Source organism: Battus philenor, unplaced genomic scaffold, assembly GCF_028537555.1.
Source record: "Battus philenor isolate CCGP_79_NKW_IND1 unplaced genomic scaffold, ilBatPhil1.0.hap1 SCAF_29, whole genome shotgun sequence".
Taxonomy (NCBI): Eukaryota; Metazoa; Arthropoda; class Insecta; order Lepidoptera; family Papilionidae; genus Battus; species Battus philenor.
This window is the reverse complement of record NW_027181692.1, coordinates 4,634,644-4,662,285: the sequence shown is the minus strand read 5'-3', so window position 1 is coordinate 4,662,285 and position 27,642 is coordinate 4,634,644. Positions and strand designations below refer to the sequence as shown.

At 35.4% G+C, this 27,642-nt stretch overlaps 2 protein-coding genes across 2 annotated transcripts; one reads left to right on the top strand and one right to left on the bottom strand.

Moving 5' to 3' along the window:
• Positions 1 to 636: 636 nt before the first annotated feature.
• On the top strand, positions 637 to 4,818 carry LOC137926362 (putative beta-carotene-binding protein). Its single transcript, XM_068769965.1, has 4 exons — positions 637 to 919; positions 3,008 to 3,141; positions 4,081 to 4,236; positions 4,611 to 4,818. The coding sequence occupies exons 1-4, from the start codon at positions 741 to 743 to the stop codon at positions 4,760 to 4,762; spliced, it is 621 nt and encodes a 206-aa protein (XP_068626066.1). The 5' UTR covers positions 637 to 740; the 3' UTR covers positions 4,763 to 4,818.
• Positions 4,819 to 7,826: 3,008 nt separating this feature from the next.
• Positions 7,827 to 24,229, bottom strand: LOC137926118 (modular serine protease-like). Its single transcript, XM_068769646.1, has 13 exons — positions 24,144 to 24,229; positions 23,196 to 23,258; positions 22,488 to 22,604; positions 20,840 to 20,974; positions 19,206 to 19,386; positions 17,975 to 18,075; positions 16,995 to 17,170; positions 14,386 to 14,592; positions 13,107 to 13,271; positions 11,733 to 11,860; positions 10,464 to 10,640; positions 8,830 to 8,995; positions 7,827 to 8,100 (listed from the first exon to the last, which is right to left on the bottom strand). Exons 1-13 carry the CDS (start codon positions 24,227 to 24,229, stop codon positions 7,892 to 7,894), a joined length of 1,911 nt encoding a protein of 636 aa, XP_068625747.1. The 3' UTR covers positions 7,827 to 7,891.
• Between the last annotated feature and the right edge of the window lie 3,413 nt (positions 24,230 to 27,642).

The window sequence follows — 27,642 nt, the reverse complement described above, 5'->3', positions numbered from 1 at the left end:
CATATTTAAATTTTATTATACCACACTAATGTATAATTATATTATATTTTGATGTTGGCCTATATATTTACACTAAATAAGTTATTAATTTGTGATGAAGGAGTACAGCAAAAAGATCGAATTCCTAAAAAATACACAAAGAACTTGTGCAATGGCTGACTTTATTCCTTATAGGCATTTTTTACCAGTCAACCTAGAGTGGAACAGAGATAACACATTGTTAGGCGTGTAAATGTGCTTTCTTCCGGTATAAAAGCTTTTACAACTAAAATCAATCACCTGTATTTACAGGAACTGTATTTATTAAACAGTTTTATTTAGTTCGACCCGTACGGAATTTATTTGGGTCAAAATTAGAAATTGAAATTTAAGCACCTTCCCGTTGTCATATTGATCTGAAATTTGGTACACACATTTAATTTAGATGACAATACAATATAATAAAATCAGTAACATTATAAATCTAAGATGGATACAAAATGGCGGATTGCATATTTTTCCTTAACCCTCTCAATATGGGTACAAATGAAAGGGCTACACTAGTAAAACACGATGATTATGTCAAAATTTAAAATTCAAGATGGACGCCGTTCCAATATGGCGGACTAGGTAGATATTTTTCCACAACCACCACAATATGGGTATCAAAAAAACGTTTAACTTAAAAGTTTTTTTTAAATGTATTTATTTTGAATATAGGATCAATCATAAAGCCGTGCAGTAGAAGCGACGAAGCCTGTATGGTTGAATCAGCTAACAAGGTCGTACCAGTGATCGCAGCTGGTATCCCGTCGCTGAACGTGGACCCCATCGATCCTATCCGTCTGATGGAATTCCAGGTTAAGGACTCCAAGTTTTTCGTGAACGCCACGAATAACGAAATCTCTGGATATAAGAACTGCGAGTTCCAGAGTGTTAAGTAAGTATGCTATGTTCGATATCCTTCAGTGCATTAAGGTGAAAGTCTACGACCGATGTGTGTGTGTGTTTTTAAACGGTTTTATTTAATTCGACCTGTACGGAATTTATATATATAAAAGTTTTTTAAATGTATTTATTTGTTTATGGCCCCCGCTATTGGAGGCCGCTGTTGGTTAACTTGTTGGGATCAGGGTGTTTGTTTATATTTATAAACAAACTTATTTAAGTTTTTCAAATTTTTATCTTTATTCTTCACTCACTTTAATTCTTCTCAATTTCTTTTGTTCTTACCTTTGAGTACTCTGAGTTCCACTGGCAAGCTCACGGTCGTTATTTATAACTGAAAGACCGGATATTCCCGAAGAGATATTTCTTTAATAAATTGGTACTTAATGGTTGCATCTCAGTAGTATGTACTTAATAACTTTTTATGTATACGCTAAGATTTTAATATAAAACAGAGTTGAATCGGATGGTGACCGCTAAAAGAAACGAGTAGGCAAAAAAAAGTGTATGAAATTAGTCAACATAAATCTGTGACAAATGTAAAAAATGGAAAAGTAAATATAAATTATAAAGTGTAATAAATGTAAGAATAAATCAAATAAACTTAAAAACAATAAATAAAAATAAAGTAAAACAGAACAAGACGTAAATGTAAATCTGTATTTTTCTGATGGCAAGGCGTCGAAAGTGAGGTGATGATTGAAACGAATACGACTTTTTGAAGAATAAAACATGAATCAATAAATGAAATTATGAAAGACAAAAGATGGGAAAGGAAACAATGAAATTATTGGAATTTTTTTGTTGTAAAAATATTCTCTGTGCACACGAAACAGAGGAAGTACAAGTGGCGCATAAAAACGGAGGCCATCAAAATAAAAAAAAACTGATGGTAGTTTTTTTAACCACATAGTTATTTCCAAAATGTCCTTTTTTAATTTATTTTTCTATTTTCTATAACATCACTATAACGAAAATTCTTTCGTGCACACCTGCTTCAAAATCTGTTTATAATAAATTTAAAATAAATCGTTCAATTCAATAGATCTCTATCCAAATAGTCATTAACACGCACTTTTAGACTGTCGATAATTTTAACATTATTAATAGTATGCTACCATCGGCTCGGAACGCTGATCTGCTGAGAAAAGTCGACCAGAAACGCGATAGTTGCTCATTTTAAATTAATTTTAAAAACTTTTGGTGTAAGTTTTTTTCATGGCCACACTATGGGGACCACCCGTACTTTTTTAAGAATATTGTTTTTGCTACTTCGTCGTTGATTAGCGAGGTCATAGATTTCTCGCAAATCATTATGCCTAACCGGCATTCAGAGTCGACCCGGAGTCCTCCAAATACGGGACAGTAGGCTACCACGGTCTGGTCTATGCCCTGGAGCTTAAACCGATGAAGGTACTCGGAGGATCCCCGTGCCCCGTGAAGAGCTGGAACAAGACCCACATTGATGTTGCGGAGCAAACCATAGGTTGAGACGGTGTCCGGAAAATGAACCAAGTTCTAAATATTTAAATTAACTAATATCACTTGATATAATAAGAATATAATAGGGTTTATTAAATAATATACGTATATTATAAATATGTGTATCCTTGGACCCGTAAGGTTTTTTGATGTTCGTGTCTTGTTCCATTATTATTTAAATATGAATTAATATTGTTTTCTGTTTTGTACATTTATAAACGCTCAACGGTTATTATCGCTTACTAGTCCGCCTTTGACTACAAACTCGCCTGTTGGGAAGCCACGCTGTGGTCAAAGATGATGCACGCAGACTCATTGTAGGTATCTGTTCACTCTGAACCTGAAGAGACCTGGGTTATAATTTTCAGGAAATAAGGAAGCCGGCAGATTTTTCCTCATCCCTGCTGTGTGGATCAAAAACAAAGCTAGCATAATTTTGACCAGGGATGTGTACGACTAAAATATGTAAAAAAAATTATTTAATTTCGTATTATGTTAAACAAACATTATGTTATAAAATTGCTGTTAGTGTATATATATAACTATTCTATATTTACATATGAAATAAATCCTATTAAATAAATTCAAATTACTTTAGATTCAATTGGGAGGATTGGACGTTAAAGCTTGGAGTAACCTGCCATTCGATAACGATCAGCGGCCATCTTGAAGTATCCGGAGAATTGCTGGGAGTCCCCGTTGAGGGAAATAATGAGTACAAAATAACTTCTGGTAAGTATTGTTACATCATTAACATTTAATGGAATCTGGCGTTACCTCGCGGAAGTCCATCCTAAATAAGAAAAGGACCAATATTTAGCCACTTCCGCACATGCAGTGGTAGTCGTGCAATAAAATGCACCGCCCGCCAGCCCGCTGTTAAATGCGTATGCGGCAAACAATGCGAATCACTCAACCGCCACCGCCAAATCACTCAACACGTGTTTCACCCCTCCACGGGGCATCTTCAGGAGTTATGTTACACCGATTAGTGCCAAATACAGAGTGAGCTCGCTGGCGGGCGGTGCATTTTATTGCACGACTACCACTGCATGTGCGGAAGTGGCTAAATATTGGTCCTTTTCTTACATCATTAACAGTTTATAATAGTAAATTTATTGCACGAAGTACACACAGAAGATACGTAATAATGAAATAATATTAGGTAAAAATCAAAGAGAAAGAACTAAATTACAAACGGAAGACGTAGCTAGAGGAGTTGTTCGTCAGAAGTGGAAGTGGTGGTTATTAGAGTTGTAAGATTATCAAATGGCGATCACGAGATGGTTGGCGCGGCGCTGGCAGCTCCCCCTTAAAAGAAAGGAAAGGTAGTAGCTGAATACGGGCAGCGCTAGCCTGGTCATCGAGGCGATCATAGAGGGAGGCCTTGCTGTGGGCGTCTGTGAGCTGTCATGAGGATAATGACGTCACAATACACACAAATGACTAAACAATATAATTAACAATAAAACAATATGTATGATATCGATTGGCTCGCATTACGTGTCGCTTCAAGTGCAGCAACTAGAATGTTGTCTTTGAACAATTTCGCTTTTTTTCTGGCCAAATATGTGAATTGTTAATATTTCTTTACAATTTCCATCAATTATTATGATTTGAAATGGAAGATCAACTGATGAGTGATACTAATGACACTTTTATTAAACACAGGACAATATTTGCTTACCTTGAGTTCCAAGTTTGATAAAGTCAAAGGCAGTGATGGTAAAATGCATATGATAATAAAAGACGTCGTTAACTCTAGTGAACTGCGCGGGGACTTGAAATTTGATTATGACGGCTTCAAACCGAAGACGGAATTGACACGTAAGTTAACTTCTTTAAAATTTCCAGAACTTGAATTCCACGTCATTACCTCTAAAATAAAACAAAATCTATTGATGATATTCACATGAGGAAACGAATTAAAATAAAAAAACGTATTGTGGCTGCATAGAACAATAATTCTGAGCGTTCTCACGTGAACGCCACAAAAGTTCAACCGGAGTTATCACTGTTGAAAAGGGGCTTCCCTACATAGTACATGTTAAACGCGGAATGCATCTAGCTTTTTGCGACGCATGTTAGATGATTTCTACATGGAACGCATCTATTCTATTTAAGGTTACAGATACTTCAAATTTCAAATATCAAACTCAATCTGCAATAAAATAAATTAAATGTAAAGTTTTTGGTTTCAGCTGAGGCGGCGGAAAACTTTAAGGAAAATTGCGAACAAAAATTTATCCAGCTGACGAGACCAAGCTTAGCGAAACGAAAATACGAATACATTTTTAATAACGTCAACAAATTACTGGAGAGCGTGCCTTTCGATGACCTGTTCACTGATTAGAGTATTATTGTGTATAATTGTTCATAATTGTGATATTAATTGATTTCCTTTTTAACTATCGGAGTAAATTAAAATAATATGATTATTATAAGTATCCTTAATGAAATAAAAGATATTTTTTTTGCTTAGAATGAATTTATTTTTAATCTCTGTTGACAGATGTCACTCGGTACCTATCCACCATCTTGTTTTGATACTAACTATTCAGACACTTCGTACCGTCAACAGTCATTAGCCTGTCATAATCCAATAGGAAAGCTAAATGTATAAAACGTATTCATATTATTACGTTCTATCCAGACAGACAGAATATCCATAATGGCCGTCGTTAGTCGCAGTTGCGGTGATGCGATTCGAAGCACGCTTTGTCGTATGTAGCGGCCATTGTGACATTTCGCTTATATATATTATAATATTCAAAATGGCGACCGTGAATCTGTTAATTCATCTCGATTTTGAACATCGTAATATTTCACATATTATTTTAATCATTGTAATATTTCATGTATGTTATGGTAGATGTATTCAATCAAATGAAAGAATTGTTTTTTACTTAATATTAACTTTAATCTCTGGTGACCAAAGTCACTCGACGCATAAAGACGAATGTCTGAGAGCAATGTGTGGTACCAGTGATGAGTTGCAGCGTAAAAACGCGACCTCCCACTCTGGGCCCCATCGGTGAGTTAACAGTTGCTCAGCGAGCCATAGAAAGAGCGGTGCGCGGAATTTCTCTATAGGATCAAATCAGAAAATACGCAGGAAATAAATCAGTGGACATTTTAAAAGTAATGTGTTTATTTGATGATTTAGGACTGACTGCTGACTCAATATTAACTTACCGATACTATTTCAATTAGTTCAGGTGTGTTGGACTTTAAATCAGAAAAACTATTACAGGGCAATAAATAATTAACAAATTGCACATTACACATTACAAGTGTTGTTAAGGTTGTGTGAACTGTACACGAGACTTAAGTTATTTATGATTAACAAGAATTAAATGTTTGGGTACATAAGCTTTGTATATCTAATATATAAAATTCTCGTGTCACGGTGTTCGAACTTGAACTCCTCTGAAACGGCTTGACCGATTTTTACCAAATTTTATATGCGTATTTAGTAGATCTGAGAATCGGCTACTATCTATTTTTCATACCCCTAAGTGATAAGGGTTGTTCACCCTTAAAATTTTTGTTTTATTTTTTTGACGAAATTTTTTGTTTTTATTTTTTTATTATACAACATGCAAAAATACATGCAACCCTAAATTTTCACCCCTCTATGATCAACCCTTATTTTTAAATCGAAAAATAAAAATATTTTTTTTGCAAAACAACGTTTGCGGATTCAGCTAGTTTTAATATAGAATATACGACATTTGAACACCTACTAAAACTACCAATTACACTCCTGGTGCGAATGAAGCCGATTAGTAACTATAATTATCTACAGAGGTTTGTCAAAATATCCGCCATCTTGCTTTTATACTAGCTAGCCAAATAAATATAGCACCGTAAATAATTATTGTTCCGTCGCGGTTCTATAGAAAAGTGAAACGTACAAAAGTTAGAATATAGATTTCCATTATGTGTTTTCTATTAAATATCTTAACACGTATACGATATAGGAAAACCATGGTATAAAGACAAGAATACTCTTAATAATTGAATACAAAGTAATACATTGGTTTTCTGTAAAATCATGAAATGGTTGAAATATTATATTTAAGGATCTACTTTTTTGACTTCTTTTTAAAAATATTAAAAATTAGAAAATTGATGAATAATGGAAAATAATTAGCAACGATGCCTAAACTTATTTTTAATTATTGGCATGAGAAGAACACTCACGTGTTTGTTTCAGTAAGTGAGGGAATCAAAGAAGCTCATATGTTTTTAATGGAATCAGGCGTTACTTTGCGGAAATCCATTCTAAGTAAGAAAAGGACTAATATTTAGCCACTTCCGCACAGAGTGAGCTCACTCTGCGTTTGGCACTAATCGGTGTAACATAACTCCTGAAGATGCCCCGTGGAGGGGTGAAGCACGTGTTAAGTGTAATATATTAAGTATATTTAGCGGTGGTAGTTGTGTAATTCGCATTTTTTGCCGCATACGCATTTATCAGCGGGCTGGCGGGCGATGCACTTCGTTGCACGACTACCACTGCATGTGCGGAAGTGGCTAAATTTTGGTCCTTTTTTTGCTCATACTTTTGCTTATCTTCTCCATATTTGTACACGCGTGCGAAACCTAGACACCTTTTTTATTTATCCTATCAAAGGATAAATAAAAAAGGCACGGAAGATCTCGAGAATCTAATATAATGTGTAAGAGTGCTAGAGAACGGTCAGCTACTCGCTGGACTGACGGAGTCATGAAGCCGTGAAACACCGCCGTGCAGGGCACTTTAAGCTTTTCACGTAATAGAATAGCTGAAAGAAATATGGTAACGTGACACGTTTGGCCACGACCCGCGTTCATAAGGAAGCAAATAAGTTTTTTCTTTAACACTACTTAAAAAAATTCAAATAATTTAAGTTTATGTGACAAATTCTCTTTAATTTATTTTTCTCTGAATCATCTGAACTATGGGAAAAGTCGAGATCGTTCCTTGAGTTTGCTATATAAAAAATTCTGCTTATAAGCGAGTTTGTACTTAAATTTGTTCTACCCCTTGGCGATTCAAATGTTTTGCAGTTGCACACGCGACTACAACGTTGTTGTAGTGTAATTTCCTATATTTTCAGGTTTCGGTGCTTTTTTTTAAAAATTCTGAAAATTTTTTCTGTATGATACAAGGAAAGATGAATGAAACCAGTAAATTTGTTTTAAAGTTATATAATGACTGTAGCTACATGAATTCATTATCACATTATATACATTATCATACTCGTAACAGAGTTGTCGACGAGTAAAACTTTTTTGATGCAAATAATTTTAATTGTTAAAAATATATATTAGTACTGTTGATATTATTTTTATAAAGATTGACATTACTGTAGCATGACACGTGGATTTATTTATTCAAATCACGTTTATAACATTTATATACATCGTAAAACAAAGCTTTGTTGATAAACCCCATGTTACTTTCAATGTGGCGATGTGCCTGTTTTATCCCACGTTAAGGGTACCAATAGGCCTTGATGAACTTTTCGAATTTGTTGACGAAAGTGAAGCTGGTGAGGGCGCGTACGTTGCACACGGTGACGTCATTGGAAGGAGGACTGGTGGAGGCTATGCCTCTCAGGTAGTACCTCATAGTGCCTTCGCCCTCTAAGCGCCACGGGAACGCCAGACCTCCGCCGCTGTCTCCCCTGCACAAGGCCTCACCTGCGAATATTGCAATTGCAACATACATACAGTTATACATTACTAAATAAGGCCTCGTATTTTTAAATTTACTGTCAGAGAAAAACGACAGACACACAAAGAGACTTTTCGCCTGCAATCGCTTTTGATTGAAGCCTGCCTTTCTGACAAGACCACTCGGTTTTAATTATAATTTTTTTAATTGTTATCATTATATACATAAAAATACCCTTTGAAACCTATTTATGTAAAATATCATAATTTAGATTGTTAAAATTTATTACAACTGTTGCTGTTCGCACTAGGCTGGCATTTCTGGCCTTCCATCGCAAAGATCAGGGTGGTTATAATTAATTTACTAAATTTTTAGTCCGTATCCCCTGGAATTTGTTTGTGAGCAGTGTACCGCTGGGCTACCATACCTAACTATTTAATTACATTACATTTACTTACTAAGAGTTGTATTCCAAATTTTATGTCTTACTTTTATTCACTAGATCTTGAGCTATTCATTTGATTGTCAGTCAACACATACCTTATATACTGTATATACAACGATTAGTATATGATGTAAAATAATAATAAGGTTAAATATTAAATTATAATTATTCAGAATTGAATATTTCATGGAAGAGTCCACAGTAAAAAGTCCCTTTGTTTATCTACTAGAAGTTAATAAATAAATATATAACAACACTACCCTTGGCCTTGTCAATTACAGTTAATACTTCAATATGTAACAGCACTCACCGTCAAGGGATCCGGCGCAAATTTTATCGTCATACGTGAGGTACTTCACGAGCGCCTTCGTGGTAAGGTTCAAACAGCTCTCGTAGTTCTCGTACGGGAGGTCTATTACCTTCAGCACCGGAGACTCTGACCCCTGGTGACCCGTGGTAAGACCCCAACCTGCCGCCTGAATGTATTTCAGATTAATACGAAAAGTCATGAAGCATTTTGGTTCTTGTTAGTTAACTTTATTTTTTAATATGCACTCTTTGATTTTTAAATAAATGAATATATGAAATGACAGATAATTATATTAAGGTTATAACGGAGATAAAAGGAGATGACTCATCTTATATTGGTAGAAACAGTACAGTACATTAGTAGTTCCTAGTAGCGCAGTGTTTTGGACTTTCCTATCTTGTCATCGTGTAACGCAGATACTTACTTTGTAGTGTTAGCTTCTGGAACTAATCGAGATTCCAGTGTGTATATGATTCCATCATTTCAGATATAGATGTCCACTTTTGGATATTGGCCTCACCTAGGGATTTCCAATAGGGCCGATTGGACGCGGTCTGTACCCAGTGTCTTCCGCCGACCGTTCCAAGGTTTTCTGGTCAATTTGTAGCACGATGCATTACGCTATGCTGGTCGGTACGTAGTCACCGCTCCAGAATGTTAAAGGTCAATGTGAAGTGAATAAATGCATGTTGTGTAAATGTGAAGAATAGCTTTCCTTTTGGTAAAGACCGGTCCGGTAAAGGTCCTCCACTTTTTCTTGCGGTTTTATTGCAGGGTAGTTGGTGGGTGACGTAATTAGACACAACAAAATTGTGTAATAAGACGTGTGGCGAAGGATGGGAGGCGAATTGTGAATGTAATGTGGGTAAATGTATGCAGAATGATAGAAAACATGAAGGAAGTAAGAGAGAGTAAAGAGAGAAATCGTAAAAGAAGGTTTATATCCCTGTCCCGAAAACAAGATGCAGAAAAGAGTATTTAAAAAAACATATAAAATGTTAAAGCTCTAACGGCCATCTGTTCTGCACACTCTATGGAAATCCCGAGCATTATCCTCTCCGTGGCACGCTGAGCGACGGTAAGCTTGCCAATGTCGTCCGAAGTGACAGCAATGAATTGTGAGGGCATCACTTTTATGATTGTCATGTACATATGTTTGTATGTCGAGTGGGTTATGGATCAGAAAAAGGAAATTTAACATACACTTATCCAAATTTAATATGTAATCTATTGGAGAACCATAAAATAAATATTTAAATAACAAAGAGATTCTAGATTCTTCTCAAACCATTGTAAGCCAAGAAAATCCATCTTAACAATTTTTATTTATTAATGCTTTAAGTTTTTTTATTTTTCCTATCTTATGCAAGTGCGAACTCATTTCATGTTAATTTAATGTTTTCATTAATTTTTGTGTTCATAATTACATATTTTAATGTGTTATTAATATTTGTGTGTTGTCAAATAAATTTATGCATGTATGGATTTTTTTACTTACACGTTTCTTCTATTTCCATACTATGGTATTCTGATACTGACCGCCAACTGTATTTTATTTAGTGTTTATAGCGGTAAAGTTAATACAATTAAGTTTAAATTGCGTCAATGTCTTTTCAAAGTATTTAAGTATTAACCTTGCCACGATTGCCATTAACCAGCTGGTGGTTGGTGAGCTGCTCGCTGAAGTCCAGGCATACGGGCACCACGTACGCCTTGTACTCAAACGGCTTCGATGCCACCACTATTGCAATGTCGTATTTATAGAACAACTCCACATCCCGGTACAGTTTTGGTATGATAATATCCGACACCTGGAAAGGATTTCATTAGGTTATAACTTCTCAAACTTAATCGATTATCGTATATTCAACAAGAAAAAAATTAAGTAAGAATAAGACCAATATTTAGCCACTTCCGCACATGCGGTGGTAGTCGTGCAACAAAGTGCACCACAGAGACTCTGTGTTTGGTACTAATCGGTGTAACATAACTCCTAAAGATGCCCCGTGGAGGGGTGAAACACGTGTTGAGTGATTTGACGGTGGCAGTTGTGTAATTCGCATTGCTTGCCACATACACATTTATCAGCGGGCTGGCGGGCGGTGCACTTTGTTGCACGACTACCACTGCATGTGCGGACGTGGCTAAATATTTGTCTTTTTCTTACGTAGGATGGACTTCCGCAAGGAAATGCCTCATTCCATTAAATAAGAAAAAAATTCTATGCTCTCTTTTTCTTTTTAACCGATAAACGATAACTGCAAGGCATAGACCTGGCCATATGGCCACCATGACTGATCTTGCGCTGCCCACAATCAGCGCCTTCTCTAGTTCTTAACTATGTCGTGGGTCCAGAACTAGAACCCTTGAGCTCCAAAGGCCATCCGGTTACACAAGCGAAGCGGCTGGCCCATTGCCACTTTAGATCTTGCTTCTTGTGTGGATCACTGTTTTCCTGATTAAATATCGCAGCGAAAATGTGAAACACTCTTTTTTTTTAAAAATCGTCTTAATATTATAAATTATCTTTGTACCTCTAGCTCCCAGGGTTAACTGCACCAGACTTAAGCGCTAAACCTATCATAAGGCTTTTACACCTGAGGACGGCTATGATCTTCCTTCTTATCCGTTCTCAGCGAGGGTGATCAGAGGGAGAATCCGTTTCGTTCTAACTAATAACCATACTTACACTATTATAGTACACGCATTTACTCAACACAGCTTGAAGACCTCGTTTCCATAATCTGATGTCAGATGAAAATCAAAAAGGTACATGACTAAACAGCATCGAATTCATCAGAATACATTTAAATATAAACAATCTCCACAGATAACAAATTTATAAAGAATTTACAAAATTAAGATGCTTTGAGGACAAAAAGAGAATATTTATTGTTACTCACGTCAGACTTCTGTGCGAAGTGGGCGTCGCGAGGATGGTCCCACTTGCGGTACAGCTTGCCTGCGGCCAGCGCGTATGATGACGCAGGCTCCAGCTGATGGCTATTAACGTTCCAGAAGCAATGCGCGGCTGAAGAAGAAGAAACACACTGAATAGATACGAAAGGAAGAACGAAGTAAACCTTCATTAGGTTTATAAAGCTGTTTTGTATACGATTTAGATGTTCGTCAACATACATAATAATATATATACTTATGATAATCCTATGTTTATGTAACATTTAAATGCATGTTCATAAATATACGAAAAAAGCGTAGTAAGTTTCATCCTCTACCGGAGTGTCAAATGTAGGTTCTGAAACAAGAAGGCTTCAGTTTGTGGTAAAGTTTACAGACTTTTTCATTTCGTGAAAATTTCCGAAGAAGCTGTAAAAGCCTTAGGACTAACAGCACAAACATCTTCAAAACAGTACAGTATATAGCGTTGTAAGTAAAAGTGATTTCGCCTAATAATAATTTTAATAATCTATAAAGTTGTTGTAATAATGTGCTTTTAAAATAATACAGAGAAACATAAAGATTAAAGTTGTCTGATAGACATCTATTTCATATAATGTGTACACCTTCAAGATTTTCTTATATGTTATCTAATGTAACGTTAATTGGCGTTACATAACAAGTTTTGGAAAACATTTTTTCAAAAACGTCAAAATATTGTCTTCGCCGCATATTTTAAATTGATAGATATTTGATTATTTTGACAATTTTAATAAAATTTAATAACAATTGCATGCATCGTAAGAAAATAGCATTAATTAACTTAAAATATGATTAAGAATTAAAATATACAATGCTAAGACATTGTTTCACTATTTTCTAGGCTTCTTAAAGTTGCAACTCTTTGTTGGGCAACTGTGTACAGTGCACTCCTATGTAATTTTTCTGACTTATAATATAGGGTGGGCCAAAAATTTTTTGCAAATAGCAACACGACACACAAACAATAGTCGATTACAGGAGTGCCAACGGCGAGACGGAGCACATCTCGACGATGTAATTTTTAAAAAATAAATTTTAATAAATGATAATTACGGTAAATAAATCATAAACAAAATAGCATTTGTACTTTTATTTCTACACGTGTTTCAGAAGTGCAAAAATATATGGCCCACCCTATATAAGAAATTGTGTGGAAATATGACTAAGTGCCAGTAAAGCTTGAATTGATCTACTAGCGTATTAAAGATATTGTAAAAGTAATAAAACAACCGTCTGAGTTTTTTGTAAGATCTTCTAACAATTCTCATTGTTTTAATTTGTAGAGGTGTCATTATGTTGTGGTGGGGGGACCTTATCTGATTAACAAGACATTTTACCTGATAGCACGAGAGTATTGCTGATAAGTGAACCACCACAGATCTGCACAGGCTTGGGGGTGAAGCCCTTGCGATACACGCCCACGTGCCACGGCACCTCCGCGAACTGCGCAGTCTTCCCCAGCAGCACCAGTGGCGTGCTCTTTGGTGGTGGCGTACCACATTCTGGCATTATTTATTCATTTTATTATACATTAAAAAAATTAATTTATAAATTAAACCGTAACTCATTCAGGCAACCCGAGCAGTCACGGAAATTGTAATTTTCGGTTAAGTTTTTTAATAGTTCGCTAAAAAATCTAAAATATACTGCAGCCACAATATTTTAAAGACTTGATTATAAACAAAAATTTGAATTCTGACGCCGACTATCTAGTTGCTATCATCATGTTTGGTTTGAAACTGTGAACAGTACACGATTGTAAACAGTTTCAGTAAATATGTAAATATACAACTCTGATCATTCGTGGTTATCATTTTCCGCGTGTATGGGAGGTAACTCTCTTCAACCAATTAATCCAGGGGGATTGTTACATCATGTAGGTAGGGTCCTACATGATGATTCCTAACAAAATAATACATTTTTTATAATACACACGACATTTAATTTTTAAGATTTATTCACATGATAACATTTGTTATTTTCGGCTTACAGTATATATCCGTTACAAATAAAGCTCAGAATGTAACACTTATACTCAGACAAGTCACATTCTCGTTGCGATACTTCCTAACGTGGAGAAGCTTGTTAAAGATTAAAAAATACGGTAAATAACTTCCTGTGATATATATAACCATGTGTAATCGACATAGCCCAGCGGATTGTCCAGCTAAAGAGTCAGTGGGCAGGCTTATGTAGCCTACTGTAACATACTGTAACGCGCCAAACGATGGGGCCTTTGGTTTTGCAATCGAGACCACGGAGCGGATGTCAACCTTGTTAATTTACGAAGACACTGGACGCTTCTAACCTTTCCTGACCGCTGATCCTATTATAAATTTATGAGGGATACTCATTTTTAATAATGACAAAATTGCGGCTGAAATGTTGATGATAAAAGATCTTTTTATAAAATAACTATCAAACTTTTTTCCAGGTTCTTTCCAATAGAATTAACATCCCGAACCTGACAGTAGTATATGAACTAAATTGGGGCCTGTTATACTATACATAAATATATATTTAAATGTACGTTTTATCAATGTTTGAGGCGAAGTTGCTTAGCAATGTACTCTAAAGAATAAGTATTTATTTCTTGGTTTTATACACCAAACTCACCAGCAGTGCAGACGGGACCGGACGTCCACATTCCCTGGCCGCAGTGCATGTAGGGCAGTTCCACTGGCGAGTAATAATTGGGAGGCTTGCATGACGTCTTCACCACTGTCCCCTCGATCTCTTCCTTCTCACACGGTCTCGGCTTCCCACTTTCCTCTTCCTCGCATTCGTACACTACACTGAGATGCTGTATCAGTTCACATGTTTCTATGGAACAAAAATTGATGGGGGTTAATTTTTTTTTTTATTATTTTCAAGCTCTTTCAAGCGTTAAATTCTTATTTTCCCTTTTTGTGGATTTTTGTGGCAAATTCCATGGACATATCATTTATTTATGTTATTTTTAATGAATGTCGGCGCATGCAGCCCGGATTCATTTATTGAAACTCACAGAGTCATGTTTGATAGAGAGTAGTGTTAATTGAACTCCTTTATAATGAACTCTATTTCAATAAAACTATATGAGTCACTAGCGCCCAGATCTAAGAAGAGCCCACAACAAACTCAGCCGTATTTATTTTTTTGAATTTTCATTAATGTCTTATAAAACTGTTAGAGTTATACGTTCTCAAGCCGTATTAGCAAAAAAGCCAGCCAGTGATTGTTTGATAAACTTTTTAAGCTGATTGCACGGTTAATGAGAAGCACTCATGTGTTTGAAGTTTTGCTGCTAGCCGATCTAGGCTTTGTACAGCTTCATCGAAATTGAGCCCGTGGAAACAGAGGTCCACGGACTAAAAAATTTTACGCAGGGGATCGTACCTCAGTTACGACGAAGACGTCTACACGCGGGGAACTATAACCGTGTAAGTGTATAGTGTAATGAGTGGGGTGTATAGTATGTAGCACGAAGCGAGGACTACTCGGCGGTCGGGACAGACACGGGCCTCTCCGGACCGCCTTCGCTTGAACGCGGGTTAGGCGGACGCGGCCGCCGTGTCATGTGTAGTGCATGACATGTGCATTGAGACCGCCGGGGCTCGATGTAAGGCGTGTCCTGGCGTTGATACGGAGGAGCGGATATTATTTAAATTCAGCTTCAAGGGCGGCGAGAAGAGCCGAGTGCTCCGCAATACAGAGAAAGCGCTCCGAGGAACCGGAGGCTATGCGGAGTTTTGCGGTAAGGATGCAGACCTCGTCGACGTTTTCTTGGATTCAATAGTTCGCGAAAACGGAAGGTCCGCGGACTAAAAATTTACGCTGGGTGATCGTAATTATACCCCAGTTGTATTGAAAACGAACGCACGCAGAGAGACTATACCCGTGTAGGTGTATAGTGTAGAATGAGGTGTAGTGTAAGTTATGCCAAGCGAGGACTACTCGGTGGTCAGGAGTGACACGGGCCTCTCCAGACCGCCCTCGCTTGAACGCGAGCTAGGGCGCGGCCGCCGTGTCGTGAGTATAAGTGTGATGAATGTTCGATGCGTGGTAACCAACGGGGACTCGATGTAAAGGAGAAACGTTACAAGGGAGTAGAAGAATCTTGTGGGAGCATAACCCACAGTTACAATGGTTACTTTGCCAATTCGGAAATCATTATAATATATTTAGATCAAGATGCAGGCACATATCATTTATTTTTTTATAAATACTTCTCTGATAATAAATAAATGTAAACAGGAGATTCTATTTCTATTAAGAGTACACAAGCTATGTTTTACAAAACGCGGTTCACCAATAACAATAAAAATACTTTTTTACATAAACTCTTTGTTCTTGCACGACTCCCTAATAATTTTTTTTATTGTACAAAGAGTGTGCATTAAAATTTCAATGCAATCATTTGTTTTTTGTACTTTGGCATCGAGAATTATAAATGTAACTTTAAAACCAAAATGCAGCTATGAATAGAAGAGAGAATAACAGACTTTATAACAACAACATATCAACTGAGGTCATTAATAATGAACGAAATTGTTTAAAGCCAACAGTTATGCTAGACATATCTCACGTATTTACTAATGGTAGAATTTTTGGTTAGGCCGTAATAAACAATCAAGCTTGGTATCAAGTAGCGACGAATATTTGCTAAATTGATTTTTATTCCTAATTTCAATTTGTATCCTTTCTGCTTATGAATTATAATTTCGCTGTACAATAATTGAATTTTTTGATGTAATAAAAACTATTTCTTTTTTTTTATTACAACATATTTATAAACACCTATGTAATATAGCTTTTTTTAACATTTTAGAAAACATAAAAGGTTTTTTTTCATCTAACACGATTTTTTTTAAATTGTGGAATAAATTTCTCAAATTCAACGTACGTCACACATTTTTTACAGGGTTCTTTTGTACATGCAAATAAAGTAAACTATGATATACATACGTATGTAATGGTATATTTATATATTTAATTATATTATGTAGTATTAGCATATTTATTCATACATTCTCTTTCTCCCCAATTTGGTTTTACTTTTTTATGCTATTTCTAGTAGTTAATGATATTAACTAGTTTCACCTACCTTATTAATTTATCTCTCCACCGCCTTACGGTTAACGGGCAGAAAATGCCTTCAACATTCAGTTCACCGATATACGGAAATATATAAAAACGTTTCAGTAAATAAATAAAGTTTTGGGTGTATAATAAGTTTGTCTTACGGATGCAACGCGGTATCTCGGGCCAGACGCCATCCACACAAGCCACCTTGGGTTCTCCTACCAACTTGAAGCCAGTCCCGCAGGAATATTCTAAATACAAGTAGTCGGTGGTTGTGGCATTCGAGTCGCTGATCACGGAGTACGTGCCGTTTTGTGGCTCCACTGGCAGCTCACATCTGATGGTACAAATGGGGTTTAATTCTGAAAATGCCCTACGGCATCCTCAAAGGGTAATCGTTATAGTTTTGTATACAGAGTGTTATGTGTGTGAAAGCATAGCTCATTTGTCAAGAGCTTTAAAATTTTATACATCTATATCCAATCACCCTATTTTAATGATTAGTCCGAAATATGTTACATTTATGTTTTCTATTGGAAAGCGACGGGCAATAACTTCCGGCAATGCAGTCTGCAGAGAATGATGAGATGCGACCAGAGTTTCTAAGGCTATGTTGAAAAATTGTGATAAACGTAATAAAAAGAACTAAGAATCAATAATTTAAGAAAAACGTAAATAAAATAAAACGATGTAAGCAAAATAATAAGTATATAAATAAATTATTTTTTTTGTAAAAAACTGAGAAACGAGGTGATAGATGAAAGACATCGGAAAAGAGGGAAAATGGAATGAATGGGCAAGACAGATGAAATGTAGAATGAAAGATCTTAACATGCATGGATGAAGAGCGCAAAAATTAAAATATAAGTGAAAATTTATTAAAAAGAAATAAAAGTCCCTAACCCATAAATGAGTTAGGGGTACAAGAGGCCGCCACTAGCGGAAGCCATTTAATAAAAAATACAATTTGCAGACACAGATAGTTAATATTATGCAATAATTTGAATATCTAAGTGATAATAAATTATTAAAACAGAAATTTAACATTATAGGGCTCTCAATAATAATAAAATAAGATACAATGTATGTTACATTAGTTATAAAGATCAATTAGAGTTGCTCTTTGAATTTGGTCATATACCTGGGGCGCTCGGTGACGGGTGGCGCAGTGGTGGGGCGGATGAGGGTTTGCACTCCGCAGAGTTCAACCTTCTCATCAGATTCATCTATGCACTCAATCGTCTGTAAAAAAAAAAAAACAGAAAATAAATTTTAGCCTCAATATATGTTTTTTTTAATGACCCCCGCTATTGGAGACCTCTCCTTCCACCCCCTATTTAATTGGGAACAGGGTTTTGTATTTCTTAATAAATTTTTTTTCACTAGAATTTTTATTTTCGTTCTCATCTTCCATAGTACACAATATCTTTTTTCCTCCTTCTATCATTCTACAATATCATCTTCCTTTCTCAATCATTCCATACCTTTCGTACATCCTCAAACACTTCAGTTATCCATTTCTATTAGAGTATCACAGTTTTAATTTGTTTAACTTAATATATGTTACCCTGATATGTCGTGTTTTGAAAAACATAAACTAGTCAATTTATGAGATCTATTAATTTATCTGTAAACGATCGAATTGGGAATGAAGATATCTGTAAGCATAAGAAAGTAGCTGCCATAGTCCAGCCAAATTGACAAGGTGTAGCAGCAGTGGGCGGGCTATATTACACACAGAACAGGCAGACGCACGTCTTGCAGCTCTGGACAGGTGACCATGGACTGACCAGCGCAGCGCAGGACGTCCATCGACAAAATAGACAGATAGCCTTGTTAATGCCACTGAAAGACGTTGGATGCACTATTTTCAAACAGTTTTAATGGAGATCAAAGAAGTAAGTTCATATTCTATAAACATCGTAATAAAAATCAATTACGAAAAAAAAAAGTGAAATTAGTATAGATAAAACTATTTATAACTTTATGTGAGAATGTTTAAATGGAACGTTTGAAACAAAATGCTCTTGATGATCAGCATTCCTAGCCGGTGTTAGCTAACTACTCTTAATGTTACAATAATTAACGATTAAAAATTGCGAGTAAATGCCTATTTGAATAAATATATTTTGAATTGATTATCTGAAGCGGCGCATTGGTGATGAGACCCTCTACCAGGTGGGCCTTTAATATATTCAAGGTAGTAAAGGGTCACTAGATGTGGGCAGCCCATGCCTCGTAGTGGGCGTATACCGGATGACACGATGACTTTGCATTTTGATAATTTTTAGAATAACGTATATAAAAATATCACTTCCATGCATACTTTAAAGTTCTAAGAAGATGTACAGCAAAGTTCGTCTGAAACTGACCCGGTTGCATTCAGCTGCCGCGTCCACGCATCCCCCATACTCGCACTGGAATTGATCCTCGTTGCAGAGCAGCTCCGCGCAGGCCGACAGCGTCTCGTCTGACCCATCCGCGCACTGTCGCACGCCGTCGCAGCGCTGGGCTAGTGGGATCAGGCTGCCGTCTCGACATTTGAAGTTGTCTCTGGAATTTTACATTTTAACATGAATTCATCCATTTAGTAGCTCTTTAAACCAATTGTATCAGGACGCCAAAATATCGTAACCTTTATTTATTACTTATATTAACTTCAAAAATGCCAAACAGACGAGTTCAATTTAATTCTAGTTTCAAACTGCACTCTTCTGGAATTCTCATGACTCACAAGGGCGGCGCTATTGCTTCAAAATGTATATAATACATGTATACAGGATGTTCAATTATAATTATAAAAGCTGCAAAGTGGCGAATTTATAGCCTAGCGTTTGATTTACGGTACCCTATCTCAAAAAATCATGATTTTGAAAATAATCAATATTGCAATGATTAAATTAAAAGAAAAAACGTTTTAAAAATCAAAGTTCTGATAGCATATAAATTTAATTATTGTTTACAATCTCGCAATGCAAACATATATAAGGCACATATCTAAGGTATATAAAACCAGGGAGATATTCAAAATAAAATTAAAAAAATATTCAATGATTTATCAAAAAACAAAAGCTAATTTTTGTAATAAAATTATATAACATTCACAATATTTTTGAACAAGAATCTGCTTTTTACGACGTCGCAGCAACTGGTAGCGAATAATCATAATTTACACAGTATGCAGCAGTAGAAGACTGCGACTTTCGTATCGTAGGTCGCGGGTTCATAATTCACACTTTCTGCTTTAATTATACGGGATTGCCACTATTCACAAACAAGGTTCCAGAGGATTGGCAGCAGCGTCATCTGCGTACCATAATACCACAATGCGATGGCTAATCCCCCTGCCGTGGCGATTATAGTATATCCTCCCGTAGATATCTTTGGGGTGGACCTATGCCTTACAGTAGGTGTATATATGAATGGAAGACGACGACATCTCTATTTGTGCGTGTATACTGGCTATGTTTACTTTGTACATCTATGTTATTATCATAATTCTTCAATTAATTACTGTTATCTTGTCTAGCTGGTTTCTGGTTTCATCGCAAATTACGACTTTGTGTTGAGTGGTCCTTACCTATCATTTATGTCAGCAATCAGCCATTTTTTTTCACGTCTGACGTAACTCGTACATATTTTATAATAATGGAAATATTATTTACTTCTCCATTATTACAAATATATTTATAAAAATGTTTTTTTTTTATCCACCGAAGAGAATACTTATTTGGGATTCCTATCCAATATAACTTAAGCTTCAAAGTTTTCGTCGCCACGTTGCCCTGGCTTATTTTATTTGTAGCGTAGTAACATGGAGTGGTTAAAATAACCTTATTTGTTCAGTTAATTAACATGCGGTTTAACTACGAAATTAAATAGTCATCAGAAAAGAGAAAAGAGTGGGACAGCAGGAGGTTTTCATAGGTCACCTTGGCTGGCACTCTCTATGTCACATTAAAACTAGTCTGTTTCGCATACATCTGGAAATTAACTTTGTACGTACCCTTCTATAATAGTTTCGCCACGACACCTGGGCAGGAGTTCGTCGGACTCGTCGGGACAGTTCTGTAGATTGTTGCAGGGGGCTGTCTCAACCACACACCCTCCATAGTTACATCGAAACTTCGGATATTCACACCTGAAATAGAGTGTCATCGTTACAAACCTGGAATTAAACTGCTCTTTATTTTTGTGTTAACACACTATAGTGTCAGGGGGACTTATTAAAGTGAATAAATCTACCTTTTGAGTGACATATAACGTAGTACTCTGTCTGTAAACTTGCATAAACCTTAAAACCTATTGTTACATGAACTTTAGCGTGAGTTTGTCTTAAGCTTACTTATAAAACGTTTTTTTTAGCCGTTGGACCATTTTTATGGGAATAATTTAGTAAAAAGTGATGAGAAATGTGTGATGCGAAATCGGAAAAGCGTATGCTATTTGAATCTATTAATGAGCGTGATCGGTGAAGGAGAGATGGCCTTCAGATCGCGTCATACATTTTGCGTAATGTTGGCACTACTATATTCGAATGTTGATGCGCGTTAAATATAATTAAATGACAGTAAGGAAACATTAAAAGTATACTTATGCGAAAATCAATAGCATTTTCAAAATTCAGATTACTACATATTAAAATATGACAGCAATTCTAGATTTTGCGGTCATTGCATTTTTATTGTTTTTTTTTCTGATGGTTAGCAAGTCAGCGTAGACTGATTGATTGAAGATATCATGGTCTTCGAAGAAAAGTTTCACACGTTTGACTCACCAACAAGTAGATATCAATTTGTCATTACAACACGTCAGGTGTCACTTCTGACGCAGATTTTTTTTAATTTATTAGCCTGCAGATTTCGAATCTGCGAGCCATGAGTAAAAAAAGAAGCTATAAAAGCCAGAAAGGCAAACCGCGCCCAACACCAATCGAATTTAACCGGTGGTGGTCTATGGACGTGCTCGGATGAAATGCTGGTAACGGTCGTAGATTTTTTTAGTTTATTAACTCGCGGATTTCGGATCCGTGAGCCCTGAGTCCGATGACGCTGTAAAAACCAAAACGGCTAACAGCGCGCATCAACATTCGAATATAGCTTAGCTGGTAACACCGACGTCTTAACTTTGTATTGTTTATTAAATATTTACGAAAATTTGCAAATATTTTCAGTTATTAATATTTAAAAATATAATTATTTATTAAAATAATATAATATTAAAAATAGAAATTCCGTTATTAATATTTAATATAGCTGTAAGTTGTTCAAAAATAAAAGACAAAAAAAAATATCATTAAGGGGCTGTGAACGCTGGCAGACTTTTCGGGCTGGGATTGGCCTATAGACTTGTAGACGTAGGTTTACATGAAAAACCCATCAGTAACTTAGACCTCAAAAGAGGTTACACTACGTCCTTCTTTAGACTCCATGACCTGATCTTGACTTAGTTCTATTTTTTATTTTAATTCACAAGCAAAGTACATTAATGATGACGACACAACGTAGATTAAAAATAAAGTTAATTTTAAAACTAATACAAATATTAAAAGTCGTATTATATCCCCCTCCATTGCTCTCTCCTTTAATATTTTAATTATTTTGATCGCAGCCATGGATCATAGGTCGAGGCAGTCATAGTACAGTTGGATTTACACGCGATTCCTGCAGAGCTCGAAGGTTTCGTCGCTGCCATCGGGACAGTCGATTAAGCCGTCACAGTCGCTGTTGATCCTGGAGCAAGTACCTTCGTTGCACCTCCACTCGTTGACACTGCAAGAGATCGTGGAAGAAGATCATTGTAATGAAGAGATTCAGTACCTTCATCATTTCAGGGTTAAGACGTATATTGCAGTTGACTTTTACTAGATAAAAAGATTAATTAAACCAAATTTCAAATATATCAGCTTTATGATTCTACGGATAATGCGATATATATATATATATATATATATATATATATATAGATGTATTGAGGTACTTAATAAAGTATCTAATTTTTAAAATAAAACGCTTTATTATTTTTTTAATACGTAAAATTTCAAACTTAAAACAATTACTAAAAGTATATATACAAATAAACTAAGTAAAATAACAATTTATCATCCTTAGATATTGAAAAATGACACATTCTAAAAAATTACACTTTTGTAGTCTATACAGGTAACTCGTTCCAGAGGCGAGCGGTACAGGCACAGTAAATGCCTAGCTTGGACAACTGTATGGTATACTTAGGAATTTTAAACACAATACTCTCAGATGATGAAATCTATGGGGAACGGTCAAAGTACTACAGCTGAAACGGTGATGATAAAGTACCCTATTCTCTTGACAGTAGAAGCACATTAGAGAGAAGAATATTACCTGCATTCAGGAGGTTCCTCCCTCTTTTGTCTGCTCTGCGATACATTGTTGAACCAAGGTGAGCTGAAAAGAGCAGAGAAAATCTAGAAGTTTCTACTGTTATTCTTCTTTCTTACTATACTTTAATGATCTCTAATTTATAGGTCGCCTGCAATAGAATTATATGTGAAAGATATACGTTTAAAGTGTTTTATAAAGAATTTTATTAAATATATTTAAATCATACAATTAGTTATTTGCATATTACCACAACAATTAATGAAAGCATATTTTTATCAAATTAATTCTGAAAGTGATATTGAAGCTATTATGTCTGTCTGTTCAAGAATTTCGCTTCTATCTAATATATTGAAGGTAACATACTACAAGCTTGATACAATCACACAATTGTCAATTTACGCACACTTTAAGAGAAGAAAGAACAGCAGTCTTGTTGACATACGATTCGCCTCCAAGAACGTCGCCATGACAAACCGTGCTTCGAGCAGTACAACCGCAACAGAACACCTCGTTGACATACGTCGTCACAACGTGATATTTATATTGGGTGTATAAATAGCACCCGATCACAGATACTCCAACTGCATCACATAGCACTACACAAAGAAGGAACTGCAGCAATGTCAAGAAGTAGCATTCTCTGTATTCAGGTTGATGTATTCGTTGTTAGCCTTGTGGGACTTTTACAACTTCATCGGTTTCAGGGCTCGCGGCCGAAGATCCACGAGCTAATAAAAATTTTGTACGCTATACTATTCGCCGCCTCCCGGCGCGTCGGTGCGCTGCGAAGGACTTGGTGTGTTGCTGTTTTCTCCTTCGATGGTGTTGGAATCGGCTTCGGTTTGTTGATTTCTTTTGCTTCTACCTCCTGGTACTTGCTATTCGGTGCGCCCACTGGCTTGGGCGGGTCTTGTCACTTTGTGTGTGACCTTCTTTATGGGGGCCCACCTTGTTTTTTTTGGGGGGCGTCTTTTGATACCTTTCGGGTCGGGTGCGTCCTCGTCCGGCATTGCGTGGCGTGGCCTACGCTTCATTGTTGATGAGTTTTGTTCTGGTTCGTAATTGGCCTGATCCACCAGATGGTTCGGGTGACGTACGGCGTCTTGGAAGTATGTTCTTGACGCCTCTCCGAAGTATTCTTTGATGGTTAGTATTCTATTACAAGTCTTTTCGAGGTATGGGGTGGTCGATATTTCCTCCTTCAGAACCCCCCTTGGATCGATGAATAGATTTCTTACTTAACCATATACGACCATCACACTGAACAGTCACATTAGTTTAGTACTCGCCGTCGTGGAACAACCATTTATCTGGTTAATTATTTGATCTGTATAGCTCGCGAACCTCGGTTTCACAAGGTCAATGTCTTTAAAGCTTTAAGAGCCCCTTGGTCAATAGCACTAACACCATATCTCTATACAAGCAATCCTTACGGAGCAACCATTCTTTTTATATTTCTCATCTCCTAAAATTAACATGACCCAACAAAAAATAATTCAATTAAATCGCATGACCAAGACAAAGATGTCAACTAGATTATGAGAAATCAAGCGATAAGAAGACTTGGTTATATCATCATTGTATATGTAATCATCATTATTTCAGCCGCAGAACGTCCACTGCGACATAGGCCTCATACAATTCCTCATACATTTCCAATAGAACCGGTGAGTAGCGGCCTACATCCGGCGTATTTTAAAAACCTTAACAACTTGGTTTGCAAGGAATTAATACAGCAGTAAACGTCTAACAGGTATAATGATAAGAATGACCAGCGGGTCTTTTCCGTATCTAAAGGAAAGTAAATTTTTTGCCTAAAAATCTTTATTAGAGTTGTATTTTATCCTAAAGTTAAAAAAAATCTTGTATTCTTTCTTCATTATTATATGTAAGTTCTGATCCAAAGGAATGAGTAAAAAAGTCATTAATCAAAGATAATATATACAGTATGTTTAATATATATGTATGTATAATATATGTTTTTTAACAAATAAATGTGGTACTAAAGTGAGATGTGAAATTATAAATTGAATCCCAAGAGCGTAACTGACATTTATTTACAGAATTAAGCAAGTATTATTTACCTGTAATTATTTACCATGTGAAACGCAGTTGCTTCCCGTAAGCACATAGCTGGGGAAGATAAAACATTTTGTAAAAAGATTTTTAAATTATAAAATAGATGTAATAGATTTAAAGGGATGTCTTGCTTCTTTGTCAGCAAATAGTTTTAAAGCTTTATATCTAGTCATCATGTAAATACTACAAACCAATAACTTCTGGCAGCTCTAATTTTGAAAAGCCCTTTTTATTGCTATACTTTTATCATGTTATTTATTATTTCTGTAACCATTAATTTACAAATGAGCAATATATTCACCCCTTAAAACTTTTACACCTATAGCCAATCAACCTGTATTGCAAAAGATTTACATCCATGAACTGAATCACAATATTTCTGCAACCATTGAGAGACTGGAACTTTATTAGGAATATTACTTTCGCTGAGTGGTGGCCTGATTGTGATTTACTTTGAAACTATAGCTATAAAACTTGGCTGAAATATTTTTGGACATGTTAAAAATGACTTAGAATGTATACTATGATATAACGACCACTAAAGTGAGTGCGAGCTACGTGAAGCGAGTGAGGAACGGTTAGTTAATTATAAAATGGTTAGCCATACAGCGAAGACGGCACCAGTTTCGTTCAAAAAGCTAAATGCTGTGATTAAGTTTGTATCAAAAAATATCAGTTGCTGTTTTATCATCATCGTCATTAACATTCCAGCCGTATGAAGTCCACGGCTGGACGTATAATATCTCTTTTATAGTTACAGATATTGTATAGTTATTATAATGAATTTAATTTGCTTTTTAAACGATGATTTGTAATGTAAATGTTATTATTATTTTTGTGACGAAATTGTATAGTTAGTGAGGTTTCATTACTCGGAGGCGTCTTCCTTAAAAAATGTAAAAGACTGAGCTGAGAGCGTTTCCCCTTAAGTCTAAGCTGGAATTTTGGTTAGCAGCGATGTCCCCGGAACCTAAGTTAGAATTCCGTGAGTCTAACAAAGTACTCTGATAAGCAGCGAAACCCCGGAACCTAAGTTAGAACTAAAGCAATCATCATCTGATATCCCTCGAGTCAATTTGTTGTTCTCGGTTAGAACGTCGGATGTTTACACAATCTTGCAAAGTGAGTTACACTTGCTAAACCAGAGACTTAAAAATACAGGTTATTTATTTTTGAGTTTGCTTATTGATTTTCTGCAAGCCATTCGCTATGTTTATAACTCTTTCCACTTTTTTATTTATTTATAGAAATGGGCACGCCAACGTAATATAAATTCCCAGTTTCGTATATATAGCACAGAATAATTATACCAGGTTATATCTGCAGTTAGTAATTAAATTAAAAGATGCTTAGTAAACTAATGCCATACTTATCATTTATAACAATGCTGATGGTAATTTATAAATAAAATAGTAAATTAACCAATGATTAATAGTTAATTAATTGATAATAATTACGTTATAACTATTTAAATTAGATTACAGCATGTAATTAAATAGATTTGTCTATTTAGTTACATTTTAAATAGATTTATCTTTTTAATCACGTTGATCTATTTTTTATTTTAATTTTTTGGATAACTTGACGCATGTATTGGCTGCCTGTCAATCACATTGATACTAGTTCTAATTTTATTTTATTTTGTTTTTATATGTAATATTATTAATTTGTTGGCAATAATTACTAAATAAAAGTAAATATTGTTATTTATAGACGTGTTTCTCAATTAATAATACCCGTGGTCATAGTCACTTGTTTTATATTATTTTTTAGGTTTAAAAACAATACTTTTATTACTGTTGCCGGTAGATCTAAATAAATAAATATTACATTCAATTACATCGACGTGAAGATCATATGTTATAAAAAAATGCGAGAGGTTCTATATTTCCGCATTTCATTTACTTCACTCGTTTTAAAATTAATGATAACTAGGTACTAGTTTAAATAATACAAAATATGTATTATTATTAAAATTTAAACTTAAAATATCTTTCACTTTTGAATCGTCAATTATTGTAACATTATAAATATGCTACTTCCGGTTTGGAACAATAATGTGCGGGCAAGAACCAACCAGAAACTCAACAGTGGCTCCTTTTAAAATAAATTTAACAATTTTGATACGTAAATTATAATATTAAGCGTGTAAATGAGTCAACAAACCAAGTTCAAAACAGTCGATCAACAAAAAACTTTTCCAATGATAAGCTTTTTATCAATAATAAACTTTAAATTTTAGATTTAAAACTAAGGAAAGGAAGATCTGAAATATCGTTTATATTAAATATATCAGTTATGCGTACATTCAAGAATACTTACTGACAAGGAAAACGTAGAAAAACCTTGTACACATTTTATTCACTTA